The 21,732-nt window shown below is 32.5% G+C and overlaps 2 protein-coding genes and 2 long non-coding RNA genes across 6 annotated transcripts; 2 read left to right on the forward strand and 2 right to left on the reverse strand.

The window, feature by feature from the left end:
- The first annotated feature begins 1,864 nt into the window (after positions 1-1,864).
- On the forward strand, positions 1,865-4,428 carry LOC146948881 (uncharacterized). The gene is made up of 2 exons (XR_015027058.1): positions 1,865-2,242; positions 4,147-4,428. It is a non-coding gene; the product is annotated as an uncharacterized LOC146948881 (long non-coding RNA).
- Positions 4,205-11,480, reverse strand: LOC146948882 (protein EMSY-LIKE 1-like). Of its 2 annotated transcripts, XM_085745055.1 has the most exons (11): positions 11,241-11,480; positions 10,507-10,561; positions 7,673-7,842; positions 7,460-7,569; positions 7,223-7,343; positions 6,811-7,014; positions 6,331-6,399; positions 5,507-5,752; positions 5,345-5,413; positions 5,185-5,248; positions 4,205-4,602 (listed from the first exon to the last, which is right to left on the reverse strand). In XM_085745055.1, exons 3-11 carry the CDS (start codon positions 7,757-7,759, stop codon positions 4,505-4,507), a joined length of 1,068 nt encoding a protein of 355 aa, XP_085601181.1. In that variant the 5' UTR covers positions 7,760-7,842; positions 10,507-10,561; positions 11,241-11,480; the 3' UTR covers positions 4,205-4,504. The 2 variants fall into 2 exon arrangements, with proteins under 2 accessions (XP_085601181.1, XP_085601182.1); XM_085745056.1 differs by lacking the exon at positions 10,507-10,561.
- LOC146948883 (uncharacterized) lies at positions 8,108-11,454 on the forward strand. Its single transcript, XR_015027059.1, has 2 exons — positions 8,108-9,595; positions 10,215-11,454. It is a non-coding gene; the product is annotated as an uncharacterized LOC146948883 (long non-coding RNA).
- A 5,546-nt stretch (positions 11,481-17,026) lies between the features above and the next one.
- On the reverse strand, positions 17,027-21,187 carry LOC146948884 (terpene synthase 10-like). Of its 2 annotated transcripts, none has more exons than XM_085745058.1 (7): positions 20,950-21,187; positions 19,474-19,732; positions 18,922-19,297; positions 18,237-18,455; positions 17,995-18,133; positions 17,606-17,854; positions 17,027-17,518 (listed from the first exon to the last, which is right to left on the reverse strand). In XM_085745058.1, exons 1-7 carry the CDS (start codon positions 21,070-21,072, stop codon positions 17,213-17,215), a joined length of 1,671 nt encoding a protein of 556 aa, XP_085601184.1. In that variant the 5' UTR covers positions 21,073-21,187; the 3' UTR covers positions 17,027-17,212. The 2 variants fall into 2 exon arrangements, with proteins under 2 accessions (XP_085601184.1, XP_085601183.1); XM_085745057.1 differs by having other exon boundaries at positions 20,836-21,187.
- Between the last annotated feature and the right edge of the window lie 545 nt (positions 21,188-21,732).

A 21,732-nucleotide genomic window follows, 5' to 3' on the forward strand; every position in this document is an offset into this window, starting at 1 on the left:
CCGGAAGTAGTCCACTCCTCCTTGCACTTACAAGACGAGTTCACTAAAATCAATATCTGATTACAATTGCAAGTAAGAGACTTCAAACTACTCAAGCACAACTGCGACAGGTTTCCTATGCTCAAACACAACTGCAAGAGACTTCCTATGCCCAAGCACAACTGCAAGAGACTTCTATTCAAACAAAAGTACAAAGAAAATGTTTGAGGTTGAACACTTGATATACAATCAGCGCTGTTCAAAAATACAAATCAGATAAGACTTTTAAGACTCTAGAATTTCTAAGATATGAAAGTTGTTAAAAAATTCTAAGTGAACTTGATGTGTAACAATTTCAGCAGAGGTTTGACACTTGTAAAATTGTTGTGAGTCTCTTGGAAATCTTCAAGTCTTCGCTCCTTTATATAGAGGTGTGAAAGAGACGTTGTCGATTGCCAGCACATCAAAAGAGTCGTTGTTGAAGCTTGATAATCACCAATGATCTATTGCTTGATTTGGATATTGTCCTAGGAGGGAACAATTTCAAATCCATTCCTTGTATAGAGAATTGCCAGTGTAGTCACAGCCGTTGTCTTGTACTATTGCAGACACAAAAAACAGAGTAGTGGAGATAGTGGTTGTACAATTGTACTATGTCCTTTTCTTGCGCTATTCAGTGAATAAGCATCCAATGCCTTCTAATTCCTCTAAAATAGCCATTGCTCCAGGCTTTTATTCCTTCTGCAATGATGTGCAATCAAAATGACAACATTTAACTAACTTCAGCTTCTGATGATCTTCAACTTCTGATGACACCAGCTTCTGGTAGACAGCTTCTGTTGAGACTGCTTCTGATGATCTTCAGAACCTCTTCTCTTCAGACTCTCTTTTCTTCAGATGCTTTCTTGCAACACAAGCTTCCTTTTTGTAGATTCCATTGCTCTCATTTGTTCTTCCAGAACCTATGCTTGATTTAAAGACACTAAATTTTTTGTCTATGGTCCTGCACACTTGAACAAATATTAGCATATCCAATTGCCATTTTTAATACCTTGTTATCATCAAAACTCAAAGTGGTATTGTAAAACACATTTTGTTCCAACAATCTCCCCCTTTTTGATGATGACAAACACTTGTATTAAAAAATTCAATTGTTGTTAATCTAATTAACAAGTTGACTATTTGGGTCTGAGGTTTGTAAGCTCCCCCTAAGTCCAATAGCTCTTTAAGGTGAGGTTTGTAAGCTCCCCCTAAGTTCTATTCAAGTTAATTAAATTCATTTTAAAAACGTAATAACACTCAGAATAATCTCACATGAAATTAAAGACTAAGAGATGAGAAGCAGGTTCTCCTAATTCAATTAAACATTCAGAGAATCACACATACCAATCTCCGTAACAAACCACCGCATCCAACAAGATCTACCGACTTTTTATAAGTTCCATTACAGTTAAGCTTGATCAAACTCAGGTAGATGCTTAAACAAAAACAGATTTCTTTTTTTTTTTTTACCATCAAAAACTCATATTATTTCATTTCTTAAAAGAGTCTCAATACAAGATGGAATCAAATCAAACTGTTGGTGAGGAGCATGTAATCTTGATGCCCCTGCTAAAGTATGAGCGACAGAATTAGCTTATCTCCTAGCAAAACTTATCTTAAAGTTTGGATGTTGTTGTAAGAGAGCTTGACAATCGGATATAATACTTCAACAAAAACAGATTTCTATGATACAAAAATTTGTAAAAGTTCACTTCATAAATAGTATTAAAAAAAAGAAATTACAAGAATAAAAAAAATATATTAATAAAAAGTAAGGGGGTAATATAAGAAAAACTTTTTATATATAAAAGAAACTTATTTGTTTCTTCAAAAAAGATAAAGTGAGACAATTTATTTTTGTTAAAATGATAGCTTTTGTGGGGTCATGAGAATACGTATGTTTGAACATCCACTACCAATTTGGTTATCGGTTGAAATTATTTTGAACCCAAATTATCGGTAGATAGAATTATCTATCTCTGTACAAAATAGGTTTGGACTTGCACATATATTTACGATTTCCATCATCAATTCCCTAACCTTATGTAGAGTGATGATGGTTCTTGTATGAATCCATCAATCAACCCCTTTTCATAAAAAGGATCTTTAATTTTCAATGTTCCATCAAAGCAAAAAAAAGGTTGAATTGTGATGAATTTTCATATGCACCGACAGCACAATATAACACAACACAGATCTCTTGGAATTGCTCAATTTTCAGGTACTGTTCTTATCTTTTGATAACATTTTTATGTTAGATTTGCTAAATTCTGCGGTCTCTGATTGTTTAAATTTGTTATCCATTATCAAATAGACTTGTATGAAACACTAACAGATACCGGATACTGACACGTAGACACCAGTAATAATTTGAAAGAATGGAAGTAATTGAACATGTCTGGCACCGTTAAGTTGGATACCGGATACTGAACACGTCTTCAATCTTAAGTGTCGGTGCCACATAGATAAACAGTTTGTTTTAGATTGTTTCTGTTTCATAAATTGCTGAACTGAACAATCCATTTGGGAGGAATTGATTGGATTTGAAGTAATTAGCACACAAATCTTGATGGATAGTGAATATAATAACAATCCTTCAGAATCAACTTTATCATACAAAGTAGAATGAAATGGTATTCTTCATTCCTATGTTCAGGACCATCAGAGACATTAAAAATTTATCAACGGTATGATGATGAAGGTTCTTAGTTGCTGTGCTAACTTTGACGATTGAGACTATTTTCATGCTCTCATGACTCTAGGAGTAGCTCTTTTGCTGCCTTGAATGCCTTCTATTCTCATGGTTAATTTTACTGATAGTGCTAGCATCTACTTCGATATTAAAGTTCTTTGATTCCCATTGCTATTATATAAATTGTCCTGACTTGTTAGCAACGTCCCCTATCGCAACATAGTGTGGTATAACAGTCCTTAGTCGTTGTGCAAGAACCTCGTAACATTGCAGTTTTGACGAGTAGTGGCGCTAACAATCTGATAACTGCTGTAGTGGCCACATTGAAAACCTGATTTACCCACAATTGATAGCTGTGCTTATATTTTCGAGAACCATTTATGCAATTTGTAGATGCCTTCATTTATACAATTTCGTGCACATGCTGTGTTCTGTTATTGGTTTCCCCTCTGTGCAAGCTGTTTTGACTGATATTGGCTGCCCCCTGTTGTGTTGGTACTCTCCCTCTACCCAATGCTTAGGGGCTAAATCTTATTTGCTTTATAGATATTGAGGTTGAATATTAGTAACAATCAATAATTTACTAGTAACAATCTAATGCTTAGGGGCTAAAACTTTGTTTGAGCTTTTGTATGTAAATTTATTGTATCATTTTACTAAACTTTAGCATAGCAGCAGACCACCACTACCCATCAGTGTTATGGGGGTGGAATGCTAAGTGGGATTGACTACATGAAAATTGCCTGCATCGAAATAGATGTAGCCAAACCTCAGCAAGGAAGGTGCACAATCTTTGTAGTTGCAGCTAATTAAAAGCCTGAAAATTGTTCTATATGCATTTTAGAATACCCCTAAAACTTAACAACAACATCAAATTCTTGCAAGGGTTACATGAGGTAGACTTTGCCACAAATGCAAGTGTCTATTATAGTACAAATATTCTTGCAAGGGTTACATGAGGTAGATTTTGCCACAAATGCAAGTGTCTATTATAGTACAAATTAATGTCAAACCATTTTAGCAACTTTAAGATGAAGCATCATTGCACGGTCAACTTTTTTTGGCATAAATCGGTCATCCTCTGCGTACAACAGCAAAGACTAATCCCTCTAACCTTGTGAGATTTGAATGGACAACTAATTCTTTGCTTTTTAACGTTGTTGCACACCCAAGGCTAAATTCGAACCCAGAACATTGGTAAAGGTAGATGAGACCCATGTCAACTCATCTAAGAGCTCTCGGGTATTGCCCAGTAAATTTGCTTTATGAATTTTTGGTAAAGGTAGATGAGACCCATGTCAACTCATCTAAGAGCTCTCGGGTATTGCCCATTAAGTTTGCTTTATGAATTTATATATTACATTAATTTTCCTTTTTCCTTCCATTACATGCATATTCTTATACTCTCCATGGTCTCAATACATGTGTCGCAGGTACTAAAGGTTTAGAAAGGGATTCAAGACATTTGACAGGCTCTGAAGCGAAGCAAACTGAGAAAAATGCACCAAATTACTTTTCATTTCAGTTTTAACATTTTACATTTGCATTCAGATAAAACAATTTATGTGCCAGATAAATGAGTCTCTATATCCTTAATTGTCCTTAATTGTAACCGAACACAGAATGCACACGTGGGCATTTTCAGTGACAAAAGTCTGGAGTAATGAAAATTAAAATGACAGAAAGTGACCCTGTAAGAGGACCATCTTTGAACATTCTATGCTGTTTAGTTGCATATACATTTCACCCACAGTCAGACTTCTAGATGAGACTTCGAGAGAGAGCAAACAATCATCTTCCAGGTTCACGATTGTCTCCACCATGCAGCTGATTTACGTGCTCTAATCCTCTTTCCATTAATTGTCCATGCGAATACGGTTGTTCTCCATCTGTTATATGGCAAAAAAAAAAAAAAAATAGTTACATAATTTACAAACATGATAATTACTTGTGAAAAACATACACTACAAATCTATTGTGAGTTAATCCTAAGCGCTTGATGGACACCTCAAGCATGCATAACCAATTGTGCAAACAAAGCCACCACTTAACATAATACAAATCACTTGTTGATTCTCAAATATGCGCTAGCAAAAAATTACAAATCATCATTTTTTTCTGCCTCTTTCTCCATACAAGCACATTATGATGCAACTAATTCAAACATTAGCCATAATGATGAGTCCACTGATTACTCTCTTAACCTCTCACTTCCCCTTTTCTTGGTTTCACACTCCTTGCATGGTTTCGACCCAAAATGCAGAAAAGCTATTGTTTATTTTCAAGTTGGAGAATTGCTATAATATGTTTTTGTGGAAAACACTACAAAATGATATATTTCATATTTCATTCAATAGCAACAGTAAACTTTTGTTAACTTATCATGAACAGAAAAGTTGATTTCAATATACAAGTTGAGTTTCAATAAACAAAACGTATGAAGCAATATTATGTAGACTTCTAATTATTACCACTTTCACCATCTGATGTATCTGCAATCCTCGAAATTGCGTCGACGAGAGCCTGCTCATGCTCCTATACAACATTACAATCAATAATCAGAAAATATGAACAATAACCATGTGCATTAAAGTTGATATTAAGTAATTTCATGATGGTTAGTGACTGTACTTTCAGCATTTGCTTTGCTTTCTCAAGCTCCACAGAATCTGGATGACTTGTAGCAAAAACCCTTTCCACCTGTTATATAACATACGTGGCATTAAAAACTAAAGAACTTCCTTATCTTTTCACCCGGTTCTTAATAAGGTTTCTTAGGCAAGACATATCTACCTCCTTAACTAATGAATCTGTGTTCAGCAACTCAATTTCGTCCGGAACTCTATTTCCAATACCATTTTGTGGCGGCATGAGTTCTTTTCTAGAGTGAAATCTTGGATGTCCTCTCCCTCTTCCAGCACCTAAAGTATCACCACCATGGCCAAAAAATTTCTTAGCTCCACGACCTTGCCCGCTATGTTCACCTCTATGTAGTATGCTAGGTTCTTCACCTTCCCATCGTATATCCTCAGGTGGTATCTGCAATCAATAAGCTTTTAGCTCATTCCAACCAGAAACTTGTAGCAAAATAATAAACATGATTTATTTTGCACAAATAGTTTTCATATTCAGAACGTCCAATGGTGTAAGCAAATTAAAATCATTACCACATTTAAACCTATATCTGCTTAAACATCTCTATCCAAAAATTCAGTTTGAGTCATGATGTTTCTTTTCATTTCATTTACAATGGATTATGCTGTAATGTTAACTGGTCATAATCTTTGTTCAATCAGTGATCCTTTATTCTCAAAGTGGGATCATAGGCAAGCAGGGTATGAGTTTACAAGCAAGGGAAAAAAAGGTGTGTCACATATAAGTGAGGAAAAGAATCTTATGATTGAAGGGCATTGGAGAATGGCCATTGAGTGAGGTGCCACACAGTTTGATGTTAACTGCTGGTGCTTCATTTGATGTAAGCAATGGTTAAAACCTAATCAATTATTGTTCTATCCATTTCCAATTCTCATTTGCTTTATTAACATCTTAATTTCTTGCCTTATTCATTCAATGTTATTTGCTTTATTCCCTATGCAACAAAAGATAGGAATAAATACCTCTTTGAGATCAACCCATTCCCAAGTCTCATTCGCTTTATGAATATCATAAACCAAAGCATGCCGGCCCTGCAAAGAAAAATAACAAATGAGTAACAGTGTATATATCACCGACACTTCTGATCAAAGGTGTGTCTGGTGTCGACGTCGTGTATTTGTCGGTGCTTCATAGGTAAAAGTTCCCTAAGAAGTTATTAATTTTTCTTTGAGATGATTAATATACATCGCACTTTGAGGTTCAGACCCTAATCACATTTGAGTATTTTCATTACATCTAGGTAAAAGGGGGACAACTTTCTATACTTGAACATTAGAAAAAAGGCATCTTAAATGAGAAAACAAATTAGACAAATCCACATATAATTAACCCTAAACACAATACTATATCAACCCAGTGAAAACTCCAACAAGGAACACTAACCTCGTAATATATCTACATGTTAATAATGGATTTCGACAGTTCTGAAGACCTAAACATACCTCAGCATGGTTGTAATCAGTTATGAGAGCTTCATAGAAGTGGTTGTCTTCAGGCCATCTGGTCCAAACTTTCTTCCCAATCAATGGATCAGCAGGTGCATTCAGATTACTAGAAGAATTGCGATTTGCGAAATGCCTAGCCCCAGTGGGAGTAGAAGCGTACTGTACAGGCTTCACTGAAGACAAACCAGGCAATGACTGACCCTGCAAAATTTGATAGAAAATTAAAAACTAAATGGACATCAATAAATTACTTTTCTTTGTAATAGTTGAGTAAATAATTTAAGTAGAATGGAATTAGTTGACTTTTAGCCACCGGCTATTAAAACCATCTACAATTGCAGCACGAGTACAAAGATACTAACAGTGCTGTTAATGATCACATCAAATATAAAACAAGAGAGGGTAGTACCGAATGTGATGTCTTCGGTTTTTTGCGGGAAGCTGAAACGGTTGGACTGGGTAAAATGTCATGAACAGGCTGAGATGTGGTGCGCCTTGGAGGTTGGTAAATGCCAGTTTGTCTCCAATCCCTGATTGCGTTTTGCATCAGATAACATTGTGAAAGAAAAAAAAAGAATCTGAAACTATTGATATTTTTAGCTGTCATTACAATTTACAACAAGTCAGATAACTACAAATACAATACCTTATGCGGTGGATTATTTCATCGGAATTAACCCTGCCAAGAAGCTCCCTATGTTCGTCATCTGAAACCCTTAACTCTTTTCTGAGCTCAGTTATCAAACCTTCTTTTTCCTGATTAATAAATAAAAATAAAACATAGGTTATAATTCTTCAAAACAAGACCAATATAAAGATAATATAAAAGACATAGAGGGAACTAACTAAATATACACACCCAAGTAAGAGCATCGGACTGAGCTTTAAAAGCACGCAAGACAGCAGAGTATGCATCTTGCTCAAGTTGATGAATTTGAACCTCCATGTCAGTTTCCCTGTCCAATCGATAGCGTGAAACAGAAGCTACAGCAGATTTTTCATATCCCACAACACTGGTACCTCTCAGAACTGTATTTTGATTGGAGGGAGAAAGGTCATCATCAGTACTTTATTTTTTTTTATGAAAAAAGAACACACAAATAAAGAAACAAGGACATCATTGTAAACTACCAAATTTAACTTTGCTTAAATGTATTGATTCATCCATTCTTGGTAGAAAAGATCTTTGTGAGTGCCGATAACACTACTTTTCAGTTCAAGACATAGAGGACTTTTCTTTAATTTGCAGTATGCTACTATCAAGGTTATATAACACAGCTGACAGCTCTGATGCTTTCTTTCTTTTTTCTTTTTCTTTTCGTAATTGTTAGTTGAACGTGCAATATTTTAGTAATAACTTCCTTCTGTTACTTGAATCTTTTAGATTTTATTTGGTTCGTATAGGTTTCTGTTCATAACCAACTACTGTAACTGTTTGTAACTAACTATTTTAATGCTCTACTATTTATCTTGGTTCTTATAGCATAGATAAGACAGGCATGAATAAACAGCAACTGCTCTGAAAATATTCTTCCAAGTTTCCTCTTGCTTTCTTACATTTTCTACCCTACATAACATGGTACCGGAGTCATTGATCTAAAATGACCTGTGAATATCCTAGCTACCACAACTACCACCACATTAATCTCAAACCATTGCAAGTTCTGTTGTAAGATTCAAGACCACTGTCACCCTAATCTTCATTGTTTTCCGGTGCCGTTTTCCGATTTGAATACCCACTCACAATTTCAGAAAAGCTTGATTATCACAACTTTATTATTTGGCATCGGCTAAAGAGGGTGCAAATTACTTATCTGACCCTTCCATGTTCATTACAGATCGGTGGTTTGGGCTTTCCAATATGCAAATAATAAAAGACTCGTGGCTATGTTGCGAATAAAGTTTGTTGCTATTTCATGTCCATTGGAATTTCATTGGGTGGCATTTATGCACTTAAAAGACACTTCAAATTGCAGTTTACAATTCTTCCCTCTGTTGACAAAGCGGAAAAGCGGCGCGACGCGGCCACCCCAAAAATTGACGCAGCGCGGTATGCGGGCGCGACACGGGGGCTATTTCATGACGCGGACACTAATATATTTAATACTAAAATACTATAGTGTTGAAAAAGAAATACTAAAACAACTTAAATATTACTCAAAATTCATAATGTATTCATAATTTGAAATAAAACATGTCTTATGCAAAACATAAGAACATACTTGCAAGAAATACTAATAAAATTCAAGGTATAGTTTGGTCTCTTGATCATACTTATTTTAACTTGATTATTATAACTTATATAATTGAATATAGTTTGGTCTCTCTCCCATAACCACTCAGTAACTATCACATAATCACTTTCTCCTTTCCTTTCTCTATTTATTCCTAAAATTAAACAACATAAGTGACATGATAACTGGCATAATAAGAGGTCTAACAGATTCATTTTTAATCACTTTTTAATTTTCGTTCTTAGCAATAAAAACACTTTAACATGATTATTATAACTTATATAATTGAATATAGTTTTTAAAAAATATTGAAGGAGAGGACTAACCAGTAACTTATTCCTTATTCCTTGTTACTGATTTAGAATATAGTTTTTAAAAAATAAAAAAGAAAACCAAAAACGAAAAAAAATAATAATTGAATGAAGATTTCACAAAGAAGATTGCTAAGAGGCAGAGGAAGACCAAGACAAACTAAAGGAAAGAGCAGAACCAGAACAGTGGAAACAGCAGATTGGCTACTGCTAAATAACAACCAAAACACTGCAACGGTAGAGAACTACGTTGCACGGGTGCGGGTACGGGATACGACATTTCTCAAAAAACAAAGGTACGGGTACGTTAGGATGATTTTTTTTTTTTTTAATTTAAAATAACATAGCATGAGGAAATTATATTGCAAATATAGTATAATCAAGTGGGAAGCGAGAACAAAAGCTTAACAAGGATTGGATTTTATACAATATGAAAAGGAAGATAAAAAGATACATTGCACAGTAAAATAAATGGTTTAACAAGGCTTGAGTGCTAGACTTTTCTACTTCTGCAACTATTGGCAGACAAGAAAAGGCGGACATTAAGTAAGTAGCAGCAGTTCCAGAGTCTAGTAATTGTTGTTGTGGCTCTTGACCCGTTTGAGTTTATAAAAAAAACAAAAAAAAAACTATAATTGCTATTAATTCCCATGAAAAACCTCATTTTCTCAAGAAAAAAACGGTTATGAGTACCCTGAGAGTACCACCGCACCGTAACCGTACCAACATTAAAAAAACAAAAAAATAAAAATGGTGCGTGATGGCTGCATACTGTACGCGTACCGTACGAGTACCAGTACCCGCGAAGTACCCGGTATGGGTACGTTTTGCAAATTGGAGTACTGGTGCTTCAGAGGTAGAGAACAAGCACAAAGAACCAGTTTTATGTAAACAAAACACACAGCATAGACTCATTATTCCTAGTATTGAACTTTTTACCAAGAATTCCCTATTTCTTAGTTGACCAAAATAATCATTGCAAATGCACCTCAGTCCTACGTAAACACAGAACAGGCAATCAAAGGTAAGTCCCAAACAAAATTTACAGTCATAAAGGATTTCTATATCTTCTATACCAATTCTACAAAGCAGATCAGGATGCCACTATCTATTTAGTACCAAAAGTTTAGATAGGAATAGATTAGAACCTGAAAAACTTGGTACAAGGCTTCGTTTTGCTTCCTACACCAGTTGATTCCATTTCTGTTGCAAAACATTAATTATCTTTTCTCAGTTAATGTTCTCTAAATTATTAAATGTAGTACATATTATTCCAAAAATCTTATTCTTTCTTTTAAGTAATAATATTTTTGGAATTAAAGAAACTAAAAGTTATACTACTAGTATATCAACGTTAAACTCAGGGTCATGTGAAATTTTTCCACTTGTGCTTCCAATTGAAGCAATCATCCTAAACTTTTGAACACTCTCTGACACACAACTCTGTTGCTATTACGGTTTAGAATTTCGGGTTTAGTTTTCTTAAAGGGAATTTGTTTAGATTGATGTATATGGTATTTAAAACGAGGTTTTTTTGATAAAGTTGTTGTTTTTCAGTTTACAATGTATTGATTGATTCCAGTGGAAAAAACATCGAACGCAAATTTCACTGACGATTTCGACAACAGAGTTGCAGAGGGTATAGCTTAAACAGTTTTTTAAGTTCAGGACGCTAATTGCTTTAACTAAAGAAGCATATTTGCTTCGACCTATGAAGCACGGACACTCCTCGGATTAGAAGTGTCCAGGTGTCCGACACTGACACTTGTAATTTCACTGAATTATCGAAAATCACAAACACCTTTCAAATACAAGAACAGAAAATAAATAAATAAATAAATAAATAAAATAAAGAGAGAGTTTGTAGAGGTGAAAAAGAAACCTTGTTTGGTTTTCTTGACGGAACCCTCCCTCGTTTGCGGGCATCCGTAGTAGTAAAAGAAAGGAGTAGATCGAGATCCAAAAACCCTAACCCTAGATAGAGATAGAGAGCTTGAGAGGAAAAACCCTAACCCTAAACCCTAAGGTTGAATTGAATGGAAGATTGGGTTTGGAAAGAGATGAGAGAAGCGAAGGCGATACAAAGAAAAGAGAAGTGAAGAAAAGGTTCCAAAGAAAAAACACAAAGCACACTGAGGATAATATTATTTATAGTACTATTCGAATCTTAACTAAATTTTGTTTTTTGTTTTTTTTGTTTTTTTGTTTTTTTTTTGGCTTAAATGTGTAGGTTCCAAAATGTTCTTTCAAAAAAAGAAAAAACATGTGTGTTTTTGTTGTATGATACTGTCAGGTTTGTAGCTTGGTCTGGAAAAGTAGAGCACTTACTTAAATTTTGAGATCTTTTTAAAAAAATTAAGCTTTAATTGTATCACATTTTTAAAAAGATTTTTTTGATTTTATTTTTTTTATGATTATTATCAATAAAAATAATGAACAAAACAATAATAAAACATAATAATTTCATTGAAAGATTTAAAAAAAAGTTTAGGGACCAATACCAAAGTGCAGGGACTAATATAAAAAAATGTTGAAAGTGCAGTGTGCCATGTGGCGTGTCATGCTTGGTCCACGTGGCACATTGTTAGTTTTGGTATTTTTTTTAACTGAAATTTAACAGAAGGACTAAAACCAAAAGTTTTACAAACTGCAGCCTTTTTTTTTTGACTCAATCTTAAATCAATAGTATCTATACTATCTATACTACATATAAAGAAAACTACCTCTTTCAGCACACTTTTGGGTTGGACTTTTCTTTCCAAAAATACTTTTAATTTTTAATTTTAATTTTAAATACAAATAACACATGTAACAAATAGATAAGAATAAATTTAATTTAAGATGAAAACTTACACAGAGTTCCTTATGAACTGTTCTTACTGTTAGCCAATTATAAAATAACACGTGGATTACTAATCCATGTCACTAATATTCTCTGTTAACCCTCTTTTACCTTTGTTAACCACATATCAAACTCACAAAAAACTAGCACAAAATAAAAACTCATGTTACTTTTTTATTAGCCGCTTTTATATTGTACATCTGTGTTGTTTCTGTAACAGTCTGATTTTTCGATTAGATTTATTTTTATTATTCTTAATTGTGTTATATGTGCTCTTGTGTGAATATTTGCCTCTCTGTAAAATTCGGTATTAGAAGGGTATTTTAGTCATTTTGGACTTAGGGCATTTTGGTCATCTTGAGAACAAGGGTAATTTTGTAATTTTTGCTGAAGGTTATTTTTAGTGCTTAGTGAGAGTTATTATTTTACTAAGTGTTGGAGAGTGGGGTAATTATTTAGTTTACCATTAAGTGACCGTTAGTGTTATATTTCACCGTTAAGTGAGTAGTAACATTTTGGGGTTAGGATAGAAATGGATTAGGCCCATTAAGACATTGTGAGTTGAGCCTAATTGAGTAGAGCTTATATAAACACTAGATGGTAGTGAAATTGGGGCTTTACCAACATTTCATTTCATTTTCAATTAAGATAGAGAGAAATAAGGGTTTGAAGAGGAAGAATAAGAGAAATGGGTTGGAGGCTAGAATTAGAAGAGGAATTCATCATCTAGGAGCTAAATTGAGGCTTGGGTTAGAGATTTTTGGTGCTAGAGGTAAGAGGGTTAGACTTCACTCATAATTTCATAACTTTTCCCTTTTACCCATTTTTATGAAATTGATGAATTGATTTTAATTGTGAAATTCGTGCTTATGTTGTGATGCAATGTTTGGGTATGTAAATTGAATGTTAATTGAGTTGATGATGAAATTGCAAGCTTAAATCATGACATATGTATGCTTTGTGTTTCACCCAAAAAATTGTTGATATGAGATGTTGTTGTTGATGAATTGTGATGAATTCATGATTAGTTGTTGTTGTTGATGTTGTGAGGTGTTGTTATTGATGAATGGAACCTTGGGTTATCATAATCTTTGAGCTTGTGATGATTTGTGTTGTTATTTTTGAAGTTATATGAAATGGGTCAAATGATGAATTTTGTGGGAATAATGTTTTGGTACAAATTTTATATGGATTTGAGTGTCTTTTCATGTTTAGAAATGTTTGGACAAACCTTGGAATCAAATTTGGGCATTGGGGAGTCAAAATTGGGGTTTTGGGGTGAAAATGACTCTTTTTCTCGAAACTACTGTCACAACTTGCCACCGCGCTCGCGAGGCGAGTTGGACGCGAGCAAGGGGAGGCTCCCTGGAGCTTACTCGCCTCGCGAGTAAAGTTACTCGCAATGGCGAGTTACACAGGGCAGCACCCCCCTGTTTCGCGTTCTTGCATCTTTTTCCCTCGCTTCTGTTTTGTTTTGGTTTTTGGTGTAAACATGGAAGTTGTAGATAATTTTGCTATCTTTCCAATGGCATTGGTTTGACTTGAAAATGATTCTTGGATTTTAAGTTATGAGGAAGATGCTCTATGGATGTCTTAGAGGAATTTTACGAAAACTCCGCATAACCACTTTTAAGTCAACCCAAACCTTATGGATTGTTTCCTACTTTCAAACTTGGGTTCTATAAGTTCAATTATACTTTTAAAACTGTGATGTGTTGGGTTTAACTTGTTTTGCTTAGAAAATGGAAAATTTCTTGAAAAGTGTTTCGGTGAGACGAACTTGTGATTTTTATGAATTCATCGTAGTTGGCCGATGAAATGCTTATGTAACCTCTACTGCACGCATATGTGACTTGTGCGAATACATGGCATAGGCAATTGAACTTGTTTACTTGGTTTTGGCTTAAATGCTCAATTATTTTTAATGTTGTGACTTTGAGAGACGAACTTGATTGAAATTGAGTTTCGAGAGCCAATTGTATATGAATCCTTTATGGATAGTTGTTATACCTTATGTGAAGATGATTGGTGGTGTATATATGTGACAACTATATGTTGCTTGAATTATGGATGTTGTTGGTGATTGTACATATTGTTAAGTGGTGGTGAATTGTTGTTGATTGCATATGTACAAGTATTGGTGATGTTGAGGTGATTAGTTTGTGTGAACATATGCATTGTAGTTGAGTCATATGTTCATGCATTTATGACTGATGGTGATGAATTTTATATCCAAATGAGGTGATTACGATGTTTTTGTTGCATCGAAGGTGACGACCTTGAGGTGATATGGTACGGCATGCATCTAGATGAGTCTAGAGCCATTGCATACATTGTTGGTGAATTGAAATATATTTGAGTTGTGCATGATGATTGGACTTGTTAATTGTTAATTGACATGGTTGAAATTGTGATATGTGTATGATACACTTGTTGATACGAACTTGGAATGATGATATTGAATGATGTGAGTGTTGTGAATACTTGTGAACACATGTATGACTTTTTTTTTTTTTGACAAACACATGTATGACTTGTTCTTGAATATATATATATATATATTCCCTCCGTTCCTTTTTAAGTGTGTTTTTTGGGTGAATTTTTCGTTCCTATTTAACTGTCTTTTTGGTACTTTAAGGGTACGATTTGTCAATTATACCATCTGTCAATTACTTTTATCTTTTTCAGTAAAACTAATTAATTCTATCTATTTGGAAAATTAAAGTTTGTTTTTTTAAACAAAATTTGGTCCAAACAATGGTTTCAAGAAGTGTTAAAATTCTATAAATAAGATGAGTAACAATTGTTAAAAATTTCAAGTGTGACTCTAGCATTAGTTGAAGCCTTAACTTTGATTAAAGGAGTTGGAAGAAAGTTAATTTTTTTTCTTAACTTTTGATAAATGTGAAGTTGAAATAATTTTTATATTGACTTACAATAATTAAAAAGATGTGCACAATATTTAGAAAATTGACAATTGTTTGTTATGATAGAGAGAGTGCGCAAAAAAATAAGAATTTGTTGGAGAAAAAGATAATAATTGTTTGTTACGGGAGAAACATAACATATTAAATTTATTGAAAAGATAAAGTGTATGAAATAGGAATTTATTGGTGAATTAAAATGAGGGTATAATAGGAAGGAAATGTGCAAAAATACACATCGCTATTTCAGTGTTAATTTTCTAAAAAGACACTTAAAAAGGAACGGAGGGAGTATATATATATATATATATATATATTCCTGAGCATTATGGTTGGAACAAACAGACTAAGAAATGGTACAAAAGACGATCAAAACTAAAAGTTATTGGAAGAATATATATGGTATCACCTGCAGAAGGTTAAAAGTTTTACTTGCGAGTTTTGTTATCCCATTTAAGAGGTCCAACCGGTTGGGAATATCTTCTTACAAATAATGGCACACACTTCAATATATTTAGAAAGGCAGCTGAGAATCGAGGATTTCTATAAACCGATAATAGTATTAGTCAATGCTTGGTTGATGCATCAAGTCTCAAAATGCCATACGTGTTAAGGAGGTTGTTTGTGATTATATTAGTTTTTGGTGAACCAACTGATGTAAGATCCCGTTATGATGAATTTCACACTCATATGATAGAAGATTATCAAACAATAAACAATATCGTGAGATTAATATGTTATTAAGGGATTTAAATGAGCTCTTGAAGCAACATGGTAAAGATATCACATATTATGATCTTCTAGAATTACCAGCAGAAATAAATGAAGATAATCCAGTTCCAAGGGTTATTCAAGAGGAGTTATTAGTCCAAATTCCCAACGAAGACATCGAATCTATTGAGAAGTTAAATCATGACCAAATGGTTGCTTTCAATATCATTATGAATTCCATTGATCATAAACAAAGTCAAGTATTTTGTTGATGGTCCAATGTCAAAATTAGGTGAAAGTGCAGGGATCAACACACATTTAAGCCTTTTTTTTTTACTCAATCTTAAATTTAGTTTAAAAAAAAACAAATCTTAATTAATTTTATCATTATTAAAAAAAAAACTAATTTTATACTGTACTAAACACTTCTTTCTGTTTTTATTTCTTTTTCTAAAATGAAGTTTAATGGAAAATGGAGTTATAAAAGGAGAATTGGATAATGTGTTTTTGCTAAAGTATCCCTAGTCAAGTGTAGTAATTTCTCCTAAATCCTTTTCTTGGTTTTGGGTTACTTACTAAATAGGCTTGAGTCATGCTAACATTCTACTTGAACTAATCTTTTAACACTAACTCATAATAAAAAACATATCGGATTTTGTCAACAATATTAATAATCATACATTAAAGGTTAATAATAAGTAATAGTAATAACTATAACAACAACAACATCAATATTATAAATATTTGGTCAAGAAAATTGGGGATGTTACAATATATATGCCTTAAAATCTTAATTTTAGAAAAATGTTTCAGTTGTCTATGCTACACTATAACACATGAAGGTTACACTATAGCGTAGCTGAAATGATTCAAGAATGTACATCCACGGTAGAGATGTTAATAGGTACCCTTTAGGAAGGATACTATAGTGTCATTCCCATATCTCCATTTATAAAAAATCCGCATACACAAGTCTATATCCTCGTGGGCAACAAGTTTGGTGTATGTCACCGTATTTTATGGGCATTTAAGCACATGTACTTGCGCCTATTACCCACACTTTAGCTATAAAAAGACAATTAATAACAAAAAATATCACAACTTAATTAAAATATGATCTAAAATCACTTAAATCAACTTATACAATATTGCACATAATAGTATTTAACAAAATAAAAAGGGACTAAAATATAAAATACAAATTCATATTACGATAAATATCAATGATTGTCCTGTTGTAAAAAACACTAGTGATCATTTTACAATCGTTTTGAAGGGTATTCGAACTCAACACTAATAGGGTTTCATTCTCAAGAACCACTGAACTAATAAACATGTTTCATTTAAACAATCAATACACTAACAAGGTTAATACTATTAATGTTTTGTACATACAATAGGAATAGGCTGAAAAACTAATGATGCAATTCGATTCTGAATTTCAGGATCTTGGTTGGTATGGCCATCTCCACGATGATACATAAACAATGCCATTCTAGCAAGATTTACAGCAGTATCTATGAAATATTGAGAGAAAGATGAACTATGAGCTTCTTTATTCAACTTCTTCCACTCTATAAACATCATGGACTTAACATACTCACAAGCCTCAACTTCAGAAGCTCCAGTTTCATTCATGTAGCATTGAATTGACTTTGGAATATCACCCGTCTCTTTTTCACGCTTTAAAAAGGAAAAACAAAACAATTAGCGAAAAATTTAAGGTTTAATTGCATTTTTAGTCCGTTTAGAGAAGCAAAAAAAACTTACTTTATATGTTCCGAGGTCATTAGCAAGGCGTAAAATTATTGCTGAAAGCCTAATTATGTTGGAGTTTTCTTCTAAACTAACCAAGTCTTCCATTTTGAATGAATGTGGAATCACAAAGTAAGCATGAGTAAGTATAGTAGGTGCACTTATGGATATCCATGCATTCTCTAAGTATTCTCCAAGGCTTGGTGTGTATCCACTATGGTACCACTTTGCTTCAATCAAATATGATTTACATAGATCTGTCCACTATAATAATAATAATAATAATAATAATAATAATAATAATAATAATAACAATAACAATGATAATAACAATAATAATAATAATAACAACAACAATAATAATAATGATTACAATGAATGATGATGATAATGATAATGCTTACCACTTTTTTCAAGTATGGAGTGATATGGTAGCCACACTTTTTCAAAGTTTCAAAAGCAAGTTCACTCACAAAGTTATAGAGTGCATGAAAGCATATTTTCATGTAGTTTGGGAGAGAATCCATGGCATTTAGATCCCATCTAGAATCAGAAGAAAAATATTGATAATTACTCACTAATAGTAAGAAAATATTTCAATAAATTGAGGAAGTAAAAAACAAATTATTGAGCAAGAATTTTAGACCTATCAACCGCTTTTGTGAAGAGCTCTAGTTCTTCCAATGTGCCATACACATCGTACACATCATCAATGATGGTAATTAAGGAATTGACCTTTGTCATAACTTTTCGTAAATATTTAAAATCTGGTTTGAAATTTGTTCCCACGGTCCAAACAAAATTCTCAACCAATCTATCCCTTGCAAAGCATAAATTGTCTCCAAGTTTAGTTCTTTTCCACCATCTTCAAATATACCCAATAAAATTAAGCATTAGTCGGAAGTATCATCTATCTCAATCTCTAGTATGCCTACAAGTGAGCAACTAAATTTTTTATTTACTATTCATTAAGTTAAAATTTTAAGTAATAAGCTAGTTTAAAATATAATTTTAATTAAATAATCACTATTTAAATTAATAAAATAACTTTTTTAAAATAATTAATCAACCTTAGAAATGTTTTTCCATTTGTTATCGAATTTTAGAAAAATAAAAATATGAAGAAGAAAATATAAAATTTCTTTATATAAAAATCTACTTTTTACTGGTTCAGTTTCAATAAATCTTTTTCTAAAATAATAATTTTTATTATGGTAAAAAAACACAAAATTTCTGTTTTTTTTTTCTTAGAAAAAATCTCTAAAAGTTAGACACCACAACGTGAACATGTAATGTTTATCAAGGAACTGATACTTGAAGTTGGTTAGCACCTTGATGTATACTTAAGGTCTTCTTGGTAGAAGCTTTGAAGAATGTTGAAATCCAATTTAGCAAATTCAAGTAAAACATGATTCTTATTTTGTTGTCTTTCGTATATATCAATGAAACACCTAGCCTCCCATCTTGGAACTCCCCAATGTAGTGGATGCTCCAAAGCATGACTTATTTGAAGTGATATGTCATTATCTCCATTTTTGTCCAAAAATTCTTTGAGAAACTTGGATGTGACATCTCTTGCTTCATCCAATATAGGTTCATCTTCAAATGAATGAAACGATGCTTCATACAATGATAACATTCCCTCAACGTCAACAAACCTACCTTTCTTGAAATTACAAATTTCATCTTCAAAGCAAACAAAAACATCTGCAACAAATAATTATATAATATAAATTAATATACAAATTAACAATAATTTTCGGAGTAATATATGCTTCCAAATTTTGGTCTATTCAACCTCAATCACCGTCGTAAAGATATCAAAAATCTTAATTTTGCGACTTAATGATAGTTGTGGAGCTTTTTCTTATATATTCAATGACCTGGTGATATATCATAACCATGTTGCCTCAAGAGTCTGAACTCAAGTGCTGTCGCATGTAAATTCTTCTTCAACTTGAATGATTGTTTGTTGTAAATGTTATCCAATATGTCCCTAATTTCATTATTAAAATGGTATGACACTCCAAGCCTTTGCAATACATCAATAAACTCAAGTTGATCAAGCTCATTTTCCGTTTTGTTAAGCATCATTCTTACTTTTTCCTTTAAAATTGTCCATTGCTTTGTGTACATTACTTCCTGAATTAAGTAGATGGTGTTAGCATTTTTCACATTTCAGATTTGTAATATATGAAGACTTGATAAATATGTATGTGAGTAAAAAATAAAGGGTTAAATATGTTTTTGGCCCCTATAAATATGTCAAATTTTCGTTTTAGTCTCTCTAAAAGTTTTCTTCACTTTTAGTCCCCCAAAAGTTTTTTATCTACACTTCTGGTTCTTCCTTTAAAGTAAACTCATATTTAGAATTCATGTTTCTTAATAAAATTTTGCAGAAAAATTTATAATATTATAAGAATTTCTCCCAAAAAAACAATTAGAATTTTTTAACAAAACATGAATTAAATATGAATTTTTATATTTTTGGCGGTTAAAAATTCATATTTAATTTATGTTTTGTTAAAAAATTCTAATTTTTTTGGTAGAGATTTTTACAATATTCTACACATTTCTGCACAATTTCATTAAAAAATACAAAAAATTACTTAAAAATAGGGACCAAAAGTAGTGATTGAAAATTTTGTAGGGACTAAAAGTTGAAGGAAAATTTTAGAGGGACTAAAACGAAAAATTGGTATATCTATAGGGACCAAAAATATATTTAACCCAAATTTTTTTTTTGATAAATGGTAAATATGTTGTTATCCTTACAAAATATTGTTTTTCATCCACATAAAAATCATACTTTTTAGTTCTTACGAAATTATCCTATAAACAGTTTTAATCCCTATTGAAACAAATCGTGTTTGACTATCCTTCCATTTTTGAAAAGATTTTTTTACATGTACTCAACATTATTAAAAGTTTCTCCACACAAAAATAATTTCTTAAGTTGAGATGAATACCATATGAATTTTTTTAATGTAAAAAATTGAAGATAACAGTAACAAAAATGTGGACTTAGAGATCATTTAAAAATCAAATTTTGAGATAATTTTCTTGGGAGGAATTTTGTTATAATGTTCTTAACATTACAACAAAAGTCATTCAAAAATATGCATTTACTTAATAATATGAAGTAAAAATTGCTTGCATAATAATTTTTTAGAACTAGAAAAAATATATTTAACCCTAAGATAAAAGTGCAAAGAAGAAACAAAATAAGTATTAAGTCGTAGTACCTTATATTCACTACTTAATGACTGTATATGATCATAGGTCCAAATTGATGGTTGGAAATTAGCAACTCGACGAGTGATTGTTTGACTATGTTCTTTTGCATCCTTATATGATACCTTGCATTGAGTTGTGCGATGGAAATTGGAGTTCCATATTGCTGCAGTAGAAGCATTCTTTTCAACAGGAGGAAGCATTTTTCTGGTCAAGCTAAAAAGAGTTCCAATTATAGGTAAAGCCATTAGATATAATTGGAGTTATATATTCTACGGTATATAGGAAAATTTGGTTTGTTCTCTTCGTTGGGTTTTCTTGATTTCCTAATATATTTTTGAAAGATTGTAATTTTCCTAATATACCTAAACAAGCATAACTTGTATATATGGATGGAATCATGAGACAAATTATGAATTATTTTCTGTTAATTCAACAACCATGCTCTTGTACTATCTTAAGTGAAAATGATATTTTCTACTTAATATCCCTCGTGAAAAAATCACAAACACAAAAACAAAGTATATGGTTCCAATATATTATGGGATTGTTGAACGATAAGTGTTATGTGGATGATGTTAGTTCTCTCTGTTGGGTTTTCTGTTTTCTTGTATTATCTTTTGTGAAATTGATATTTGCTATTTAATATATCCCCCACGTTTGCTATTACTATGAAAAGGAAAAAAACACTAGTACATGGTTCCAGTTATGTGGGATTGTTGATGGTAAGAGTTATGTGGAGGATGTTAGCTTTCAAATTTATTGTGTCCCCCAAATTTGATAATATGAAAGTGACTTTTCTGGTTCTTTTGGAATTCGTTGTAAATGGGGTTAGTTAGTGTTGCGTCATTTTCAGATGAAAATAAGTGGGGTTAGTTAGTGTTGCGTCATTTTCAGATGAAAATTAC

This window comes from Medicago sativa, chromosome 2 (genome assembly GCF_051527215.1).
Source record: "Medicago sativa cultivar Bolivia chromosome 2, Bolivia_mono, whole genome shotgun sequence".
NCBI lineage: Eukaryota > Viridiplantae > Streptophyta > Magnoliopsida > Fabales > Fabaceae > Medicago > Medicago sativa.